This window comes from Diplotaxodon limnothrissa, linkage group LG1, assembly GCF_057381915.1.
Source record: "Diplotaxodon limnothrissa isolate DT_005_m linkage group LG1, D_limnothrissa_male_GT1.1, whole genome shotgun sequence".
In the NCBI taxonomy this organism is placed as follows: Eukaryota; Metazoa; Chordata; class Actinopteri; order Cichliformes; family Cichlidae; genus Diplotaxodon; species Diplotaxodon limnothrissa.
Genome location: NC_140596.1, coordinates 12,316,884 through 12,327,888, shown reverse-complemented (window position 1 = coordinate 12,327,888; position 11,005 = coordinate 12,316,884). Strand labels below are relative to the sequence as shown.

General features: G+C 41.4%; 1 protein-coding gene across 4 annotated transcripts in view; it reads left to right on the top strand.

Moving 5' to 3' along the window:
• The first annotated feature begins 6,261 nt into the window (after window positions 1-6,261).
• The window catches only part of unc13c (unc-13 homolog C (C. elegans)), a 102,359-nt gene continuing 97,615 nt past the window's right edge, over window positions 6,262-11,005 (top strand). For 3 of the 4 annotated variants that reach the window (XM_085352817.1, XM_085352833.1, XM_085352825.1), the window contains exon 1: window positions 6,265-10,345. In XM_085352817.1, the coding sequence (XP_085208943.1) occupies window positions 6,265-10,345 (4,081 nt within the window). Of the gene's footprint in view, window positions 10,346-11,005 lie in introns of all 4 variants that reach the window. The other variant, XM_085352841.1, reaches the window with a different exon arrangement.

Sequence of the window (11,005 nt, the reverse complement as noted above, 5' to 3'; positions counted from 1 at the left end):
GATATTACATCATTCTGATGTTTCTTGTTCAGCATGTCCAGTGATCATATCATCAGGCAAATAGCAACCACGAATCACACACACCGGGGCTCTACCCCCCTTCTTCTTCCTTCCTTCCTTCCTTCCTTCCTTCCTTCCTTCCATCACACTCAAGGCATCTCTCGTAAGCCTGAGTGTGTGTTTGGGGGTATCTTGCGTCCGTGTGTCTGAATGTCGGCTCAATTCTCTCAACCGGGCTCAGTGAGCACAAACACGCACACACAAAGAGAGAGAGAGGGAGTGAGTAAAAGAGAGAGAGAGAGTTTTGTATAAGGGAGGGATGGGTATTCTCCAGCCGGGGAGCAGAGCTTCAGTCTCGGCAGCCAGGAGCAACAGCAGCAGCGCTGTCTGTCTCCCCATCAGCGTCACCGCCACCCGCCTGCATCCCATTTTGGACTAGACACCCCGTGCAGTGAAACAGGCTACGGGCACGATCTTGTGTGTGGTTGTGTGAGCGCGCGTGCGCGCTTGTGTGTCATTCCTGGAACAAATAAAACCCACGACGAAGGAGCGAAAGAGGGGGTACAGTCGGTGGCATGGAGCAGAGGTGTGTGCACGTTTCTTCACGGAGGCGCGACTCTGGGCTGTGGTGTCTGACGGACGCAGAGAGATGCTGTGAGCTCTGGTATTAGCAGGCAGCTGCGCACCGAGCCACTCTCTCTTCTCCCTCCCTCCCCTCCCCTCCCCAGCATCGCTGCTCTCTCCTCGCTCCGACCATTCGCTGAAACTGGGGAATCGGCTCCACACGGCTCGTTTTGCACACTATCGCTGGCGTCCTACACGGGGATTTGACACAACCAGGTATGTACAGCGGCGAAGCCTTGTCAGGCGCTCGAGACGTGTTTGCATGGCGTGGGAATCTTGACTGTTTGACTTCATCCTGGATCTTCTTGTTGCTTGCCTCCCCTCCCTCAGTGGCCCTGTCAGTGGACTGATGAAACGTTATTTGAAAATTATGCGAATAGATGGCATCATCTTGATGTAAATAGGTGAAAAAAAATAAAATGCAAGGTGTTGATGATACTGTCAATCGTATTGTTGTTTCTGATTCAAACAATGTCGATTCTACAAACGTCCCATTGCTCTCATTCTCACCTTTCCCCATGTTGTTCTGCACAACAGGAACGCATGTGAGCAATGCTGTTGTTTCACACTGAGCAAACGCGATGAAACTGGATCCCGTCATGCCAGCCAAAGAAATGATAATATTTTGATTTATGAGTGGAGACAATCTGTTGTGATGTTGGCTGGTTTCCTAGGGCTGCGGGCAGATATTTCACTGTTGGGAAATAGACTACACAGGTTAGAAGAAAGGAGGCGGAATGTAGCTGAGGATGGGCGTGAGGGCAAAATGATTTGAGGATGCACACACCCTCACACGCTCAGCCCCCCCACTAGTAGTGATGGGTCGTTCGCGAACGAAATGGCTCTTAGAGCCGGCTCTTTGACGTGAACGACGCGAGCCGGCTCCTTATCGCGAGCCGTCACGTGGGTTTTTTTTTTTTTTCTTTCTCTCAGCCTCTCTCTCGCACTTTTTTTCCGCTTCACTCTGCACGCGGGCCTTGTGCTTTACGCTGGGCAGAGGGGGGAGGGGCGGTAGTTACACTCAGTAGCACAGGAACAGAGCCAGAGAGAGAGAAAGAGAGGCAGGGACAACAACATTAGAAAGGTATAGTAATCATCCACAACTATTTTCGGTTGCAGATGATAAAGGATTGAGAAAGTTTATTCATGCAGGTCCATATGACAGAGAATATGCATGTTCTTTTAGTTTTCATATTATAATTTATATTTAATTGTGTTGTGGTTTGCAGTGTTTTGTGTTCTTTTCACTTTAAATTTGTGAAAGGAAAAAGCTGAAAATTTAAATAGTTAAAACTTGAAATGTGAATAGTTGATTTTTGTATTATATGATTTATTTATTACATTTTATGTGGAGTGAATAAATAAAAGTATATTTACGGTGGCCCCTAGAGACAAAGCACATACAAACTTCAAATCACGTACGAACTCTGAAGCATGTACAAACTCCAAAACACGTAAAAACACGTACAAACTCCAAAACACGTAAAAACTCCAAAACATGTAAAAACACGTACAAACTCCGAAGCACGTAAAAACTCAGAAGCATATAAAAACTCAGAAGCACATAAAAACTCAAAACACGTACAAAAGACAACAGAAGTGCTCCAGGATGCTGGGCGCAGTGTTGAGCCTTTGTTATCTTGTGGCTACACAAGCCAGCAAGTACCAACGACCGGATTTGGTGTGTGGTAATAACAGGTAAATGAACTTTTTTTTAAATTATTTGAATATATATATGAGTGCCTGTGTATAAATACACAAACAATACACACATGCTTTCAATTGTGTAATTTAAGTGATCTAGTAGCTCTGCTTTGGAAGTTCAGTTCATGCTAGAAATGTGTTTTGGAGTTTGTACGTGTTTTGTCTCTAGGGGCCACCGCATATATTTATATATAAACATATATAAATAAAACCACTTGTTTTTACGTTAGTAATTCCTTTTGTGCATAATTTTATATTATTGTTAATAATAAATTAATTAAAGCAACAAAACAACCTGAAGAGCCGGTTCGGAGCCGAAAGAGCCGGCTCTTTTTAGTGAGCCGAACCGAAAGAGCCGGATCTCTAAAAAGAGCCGGAAATCCCATCACTACCCACTAGTGTACTTCGCTCTACTCACATAGCAGCAAATGTGTGCTTGAAAGCAATCATGCACAGAGGCATGCATGGCACACATGTGTGTGTGTACATACATGGCTGCACACATATGCGCACAGGGATGTACACATCCACATGTGCACTAATCCACACTCAACCATAATCCATAATCATGAGTCTGAAGACATGACGTAACACATGAGCATCTCTCATTTATGTGGAGCCCATTCTGAAGGTTTGCACAAAATATCCCTCAGTGTCAACCAAAAGCTTAAGGGACTAAACAACACACCAGTGTGTAGTAGTAATTGGTTGCAGCATAATAACCTTAAATTGGTATAGCCGAGTTTACATCAGAAGAGGAGCAGTTGTACTATTGTGAGAAATAGGTTAGCATGCCTCTAACTGGCACTCACTTTTATTAAAAGAGAGTGGCAGAGATTGTACAGACTGTGAGAAATGGAGTGTTTTAGAGTGCTCTGCTGATCAAATGCATTTGGAAAAATGGGGGAAATAGGTCCCTGGATAGTAATGCTGGGCTTGGGGTAGGAATGCCTCAGAGCATAGGGAGTGGGTGTGGCTGAGGTACTCCCCTTTCTCTGGAGGTTTCTCTAGTCTGACTCACAAATGGGAGGGGCTGTAAGTCTGGACTATGGGAATACCCCAATTTTGTTTGTTACAGGAGCTAGTGATCTCTGACTAAGCAAGTTCATTAAGAAATTAGTTATTTTTAAAATATGCTGAAGTAGTTGATGAAAAAGACACTCCATTGGAGTAGTTTGAGTCTCAGTGCCTCGCTCAAGGGTCGAGAACTATATTTGATAATTATATGACCCACTTTTTAAAGACAGACAAAACAAAAATAATTGTATCAAACGTTTCAGTTATATAAAACAAGACTATGTTACGTTATGTAATGATATAACAATTCCAGTACACAAACTGAAATAGGCAAGCAGATCAACAATTCCAAGCAGACCAGCAATTCCAAGGAATTGAACTTCTTGATTCCCATCCCTATTCAAAAATGAGACTAAAGGGGGATTTATACATCTGTCTTAACGCTACACCAAAGGTACGTCATGACATCATAACTTATTGAAACCCTATCGTGCAACCTGACGTGCACTTCGCTAGAAATGTGACCATATGTCACATTAACACAGCCTGCAATGACTGTGATTGACCCATTGGGGATCATTGTAGCTTCGTACAAATTTACGGCTCCTTATGTTTTAACTTCCGTTTTTCAAATTGATTTGATCAACTCGAATAGAGAAACTCAGCGACCAACTAGTGTTTCAGTGTTACATTGTAGACTGTGCATAGATTTAATGCAGAAGAATAGGTTAAGCTTGAGGTCCAAAATGTAGAGACAAATAAATTACAGTACAGTATTTGAATATGTAAAAACCTGGTTAAACAGACACAATATGAGTCTGCTTAAAGAATTGAAATTAGTGGAACACGCGTAAGTAGGATGAGGTAATTTAGTTGTCTCTCATCCTTTTTTTTTCTTTATTCTTGCATCATTACGCTCTAATGGGACGATACAAGCGATACCTCGTGGGCATTAGCAAGTTATTTGCACATCAAGTCTAGCTCTGGAAAAGGGCGAATGCTTCATTTGTCAAACCTTAACATGCACATGTCAGGATGTTGGCTCTGTTTACACAAAGGCAGCTCCCTAATTGGTGATCAACACTCATTAAACACTAGTATTCTTTTAGTGTGAAGTGTCCAGATCAAGTGCAGCCACACTGCAGTACAGTGCTTTATGTAAGTGATGGTCCAGTGTTTGCTACAGTAAACCGTAACATATCCTAGATGCCATATTTCATCCAGGATTGTGGCTGCAGCTCAATTTGGTTCATTAAGTGCATTACAAAAATGTGCATCACGAATGCATTGAGGTAATTGGTTTAAGTTAACCAGCAGTCATTTTTAGGTATGTTTTGTGTAGATGGTTGCGTGATAATGTATTATTATGGTTGAATCATTCAGAAAGCTTACACAAAAACATTTTTGTGATGTGATTTAGAAATTAGGCTGTCTGTTTGACAGTTTTCAGTATAACGACTGAAAAGGTCGCTTTTTATATGCTATGCAAAACCTTCCTCCTTGAAGCATAATCTATGTTTGAGTAGCAATGAAAAGTACTTCAAAAGTAGAATTTTTTTAGCTGTACTATGGAAATGGACTATGGACTATAGCTGTACTATGTCTGGATAGCTTGAAATTTGTCTCTGTCTAACACTGACAACAGCACAGTAAAATATCTGCACTTATTAGCACCCCGTATCTGCAGTCCTGCCTGTGCAGGGACAGCCTTCCCTGCTAGGTGTGTATCGCCTGCACGTCTTTGACAAATTCAGCAAAAGTTTGTTTGATCAGAATGAATTACAGTGAAATCTTTAGAAGACCCAGGGCTGGTGACTCATTGGGGTAACATAAGAGATGTGCAAGAACTGCTTTATCTCAACAACCATAAAAAAAATCTAATCCTGCTTCAGATCCTCAAAAACCTTTGTGCCAATCAAAAAAAAGAAAAGAAAAAAAAAGCCAAAAAAACTGTATGTCAGCTATACATAACATCAAAGGAAACTGAAAGGTTTGATGCCAGTGTTAATTCTAAGGAATTATTTGCTCTGAGAAAGACACGTTTGCAGTTTTTATCACTATAGATCATAATCCTCCAATTTTTTCATAATCAAAAATATAATTCTTATATTGTAGCTTCTGGCATGCAAATGTCTAATTCAATCATTCAGCACATTCCCTTCCTTTTATTTCCTCACATTCCACTCATCATTTCCATCTTACTCTTCTTTCATGCAAACATTTAATTTTGCTCATTATATTGTGCTATTCAAGTGTGTAAAAATCATCAAATTTTAGCCATTTCACAAGATAAAAGATTTTTAAATTATTTGTCATGGATAGTTTAAGTATGATTTTTTTTTTTTGAAATACAATTTATTTTGGTGCTCCCTGTCTCTTTCTCATTTGATTTGTCAGGAAGTCTAGTTTGTGATTTAAGGTGACATCCATATAGAATGGGTGACTAGGTGCTCTGTTGAATTATCAGCAAAACAATGTGTTTAAAGTTAGTTGTTGTTAATGCAGAAATTTAAATATAGACGCAAATTGTCCTTTGTTTTAGTGTTTACTTAAGCAGTTATTTAATTGGTGAATGAAGACAGTTCAGAGGAGAAAAATTGGCTTTACAAATGTTAAAGATCAAAAGATAAAAAAAAAAAAGTAGGGTTCTGCTGTATTTATGTATATCTTAGGAATTTGCGACCCAATTGTAAAACAAATATTCTTTCTTTGTCTTACAGAGAGATGGTCCTTTTCTGGAGGAAGGCCACTGGATTCAAAAGTATTAGTGACTCTCTGCATGGGCTGTGGTTTTAGTGATTGTGAGCAGGACTCCTACTGTCAAGCACAGGTTGATTGTGCTTGGCTCACTGACGCTGTATTCCCAGCCAACTTCTCCTTTCATTAGATGATAAAAAAAAGTCCACAGGATTGCCATCCATGGTTTCTGCCCTAATCAAAACTATATCAGCCTACATTGAAAAGATTTGCAAAGGAATGTTTACAAAGAAATTGGCAAAACCAATAAAGAAGAAAGAGAGAAGTGAAAATAAAGAGCCTAAATTGACCACTGATTTGCAAGTACACAATCTAACTCTCTCTACCACACTGAAGACTACCGTTAAAAAGATTTCCAAATGCTCTTCAGCACGTAACATTTCGCTCGAGGAAGACGACGGAAAAAACGACTGTTCATCTCTGTCACCCACTTTCAGTTATCGTGTAGCTATAGCAAATGGACTCCCAAAAAGTTCTGTTTTTTTGAATAATAATGAAAGCATCTTTCCCGAGGTTCTTTCGATTGACAGTAGTTACTCTGACTCCTTGAGTGACACAAAACCCACCCGGAGACTGGATGAGCATAAATCGCACACTATGCCAGTAAGACGAAACAGGAAGAGCCTCATCAGTTTGGCTCCCTCGGATGGTAGCTCTGAAGGTGAAAGAGGGGAGCGCTCCAGTCTACACACACTTAGGTTGGGAGCTCTACGCAAGTTAAGAAAATGGAAAAAGAGCCAGGAATGTGTCTCCTCAGACTCCGAGGTGAGCAATTGGAGGAAAACTCTAGGCATTCGGAGCAAATCCTTGGACCGTGCTGGACGGCAACAAAAGAGCTCAACCCTTGAGCCTGGCTCATCCTCAACAGGTTGCATCAGTCAAACACAGGATGTAATGGAAATGATCTTTAAGGAGCTACAGGGGATCAGCCAGATAGAGACAGAACTATCTGAGCTTCGTGGCCATGTCAATGCCCTTAAAAGTTCAATTGATGAGATCTCCAGCAGTGTGGAAGTAGTTCAGAGTGAGATTGAACAGCTTCGCTCTGGATTTGTCCAATCAAGAAGGGAAACTCGCGATATCCATGACTACATAAAACAAATTAGTCACCAGGCCAATAATTCCACCTTGCGATTCCTCAATGTTCCTGAAGAAAAGTCAGAGAAAACAGAGAGTCTAATTTATAAAATAATAAAAGACAAAATGGGTTTTGTTGACCCTCATAAAACAATTAAAATTGAACTCGCTCATAGATTAGGGCAACAAAGAGAATGTTCTAATGCTAAACCCCGCCCTATTATTGTTATTTTTGCAACACCCCAAGATAGAGATGTAGTCTTAAAAAAGTGCTATAAACTTAAGGGAACTGGCATTACCGTGTCTACTGATAGCTTAACTCATGATGGAAAAGAGAGAAAAGATAAACTGTCATCCTCTCAAACTTATGAAAGCATGGATATAAAGATCTCAGGAAAGGATAAAGTCGTGGAGAGTGATGACTGGGACTCAATGGACAGTGACAAAGAACTGGATGAATTAAGCAGAAATAAATATGCAATGGTGATTTCAAAGCCTGTTCACAAGAGCAAATCAGAGAAGAGGCGGTCCCATGATCATACCCGGTCAGGAGATGAGGCTGGCTACTCAGGCACAGTTCACTATGCTGATGACCCTTACTATGATCCAGAAAAGCATGCAAAGGCTTACTATTCTGATCTGACCCCTGGTTGGCTTTCCCAGAGTGACTACTCCACTCCAAAACTCAGCCGCTCTGAGTCTGACTGCTCAAAACTTTGCCAGTCATACTCAGAAGACTTTTCAGAGAGTCAGTACTTTACACGGGCAAATGGCTGCTCCCTGCTGTCCTCCTCAGATCAGGAACTGTGGCAAAGGAAACAGGAAGACATGGCTTCTTCCTGGTATGCTAGCCCCAGTCACGCTCTTAGCCACGATAATCAAGCTTATGAACATAATGAGGTCGAGACTACGGAAACTATTGACAGCGGAGTTAGCAATGGACTTGTCTGTATGTCAAGGGATAGAAGTCACTACAGTGGCTCTCAGCTTTCTCTGCAAGGTGATCTATCACCGTGGAAAGACTGGCATCATTTGGAGCAGGGTGCTGACTCTGGCTTAGAAGCCTCCATAGAGGTTAGCAGTCCATTTGACCCATCAACAATTCCTGGTTTTCCAGAGAACATCACTAAATGTCAGGAAGTTGATTTACAGTTTGAAGGAGATGAGGAATTTATGATGCTTGACAGGGAATCTTCCCTACCACCAATAACGACCCACATTATTCCTCCTATCACGGAACGTGAGTATGTCAAGTCATCTGCTCGTCAATCTAAGGAACCATGTAAGATTATTTCAAAAGAAAGCACGAAAGTAGCATCTTCCCCCAAAGATTCCCCTAAAGCCACTGCTAAAGTGACACATAAACAAACTAAAGTGGCTACAAAAGAGGACAACTCAAAAATATTGCTAAAGGAAAGTCCTAAGGTATCTGCTAAGGTTTTACCTAAAGTGACCTCTAAAGCAGCTCCTAAAGAGTTGCCTAAAGAGATTTCAAAGACAGCAGCTAAGGAATCCTCTCAAGCTATCTCTAAAGACAGTCCTAAACTCACTCCTAAAGACACAACAAAGCCCACAGTCAAAGAGGTATCTAAAGTGGCATCTCAGGCACGTCCTAGTGAGATTGTTAAAGTCACTTCTAAAGTGACCACGAAAGATAGCCCCATGTTGACTCCTAAAGAAAGTCCTAAAGAGTCCCCTAAAGAGAGCCCTAAAATAACCCCAATCGACACCCCTGTCTTGACCCCTGTCTCGACTCCTAAAGAGTCCCCTAAGGAATCTCCTAAGGAATCCCCTAAAGTTATTGCTAAAGAACTTCCACAAGTTGTACCTAAAGAAGGTCTGAAAATTACTCCTAAAGAAGTTACCAAAGAAGCTTCAAAACCTTCCCCAAAAGAGGCCCCCAAAGAGGTGCATAAAGTAGCACCTAAGGAAACTGCTAAAATACCAACTAAAGAAATTTTGGGGACTCCAGCTAAAGAGTCCCCAAAAGTAGTCCCAAAAGAGAGCCCTAAAGTGACCCCCAAAGAAACCCCTAAACCAGCCCCAGGAGAAGCTCCTAAAGTAGCACCAATAGTAGCCTCTAAAGAAGTCTCTAAAGATATCCCCAAAACAATTCCTAAAGAAAAATTCCCCGAACTGGATGTTAATCATAGCTTTCACCAGCCCCAGAGTAAGTCTTCATCTATGTACCGTAGCCAGAGTGAGATTCGAACAGAGAAGGTTGAGGAAGTTCCCAAGTCTTGGAGCAGTAGGCTCAGCATAGATCTCAGTGAAAAGTCCTTTGGATTTGGCTTTGGTTCTACCTTACAGAGAGCTAAGTCAGCTCTTGAGGTTGTATGGAAATCTGGGTCTCAAACTACCCCTGCTGCGCCACCTGAGGAGACCTCAAACACCTCGTCTTCATTTATGGGGCGATTCCGCACACTATCTGGTTCCACCACCAATAATTCTAGTACTACAGTTGACTCAGATATCCAGAAAGAGCCCGTCTTCCTTAAAGCAGAGGAGGATAAAACAGAAGCCGAGGAACAACCCGTGGACAGTGAGACCCACTATGTTGAAGTAATGGAGCAAGTGCTAGCTAACCTGGAGAACAGAACTAATACTTCTGAGACAGAGGAGCCTGATGAACCTGTTCAGGAGTGTGAGACTTCTCAGGACTATGATGTGTCTGAAGACATTGAAGCCACTCCAGACATTGATGCCTCTCAGGATTTGGAAGCTTCGCAAGAGTTGGAAGCCCCAGGTGACAATGAAGCAAGTAAAGAAACATGTGTTCTGGAGTATGATTGTAGTTTGGATGAGCAGTATGATGAAGAGTACAGCGAGGATTATGAAAACCAACTGACTGAGGACACTGCTGAATATGATGCCATGGTAGAATATGTAGATGTAGAAGAACCAGATGAGACAGAGGGAAATGATCTGACAGAGGAGATGGAAGAAGGTGATGAGGAGCTGGAAGAGGTGGCAGAAATAACTGAAGAGGTTGCAGAGGTGGCAGAAAAAGTTGAACAAAAGCAAGAGGATGAAAACAAAAATCTTCCAGAAGAAAAACCAATAGAGGCTCCACCTAAAAAACGTATTCGGCCCACATTTAAGGAGGCAGCGCTGAGGGCCTACAGGAAACAGATGGCCGAACTGGAGCAGCAGATCCTTGCAGGGGGTATGATACTTTTCTTCCTATCATTTGTCACAGTGTTATCTGAATTTTGTTCCACTTTTTTTTTACATGGCAGGTCTTACATGTGTTGTATGAATTACTAACAAAATAGACAAAATCTACATTTATGTGCTCCCCAAAATTTGTCAGTAAAGAAGCAAACAGTAAGTGAACATCAAGTACAGCAGTCAAGTGTCAGGTGATTGTGCATTAATGAATACAGCAACAAAGTTACTGTAAATGTGGTTACAGCTATAGTACCAAATGTTATAACCAACAAAAAAAAGGTAAATATAAAAAATAAATAAATTATAAAATATAAAAGCTGAGATGGGCTCCAGTCCCCACGGAATCCTGATAAGGATAAGTGCAAGTGAATGGATGGATAAAAAACAAATCCCAGGAAACAATGAGGGAAACAACAAGGAGTATGGGAAGAAGTAATATACCCGTTTGTTTTCAGTTAATGAACAGCAAAAATAGCATGAATTCTTATTTTTAAACATCAAGAAAGTCTTTGGTGGAAGCCTGAATTGCAGTGAATGTAAATAAATGCATGTATATGATTTACACAGTGCAACCAAGCCCCTGACTTGAAATTAGGTATTGTAATAATGCGACTCTTGCATGAGCCTCAGACTTTGATACATTTGGCAAATGTGT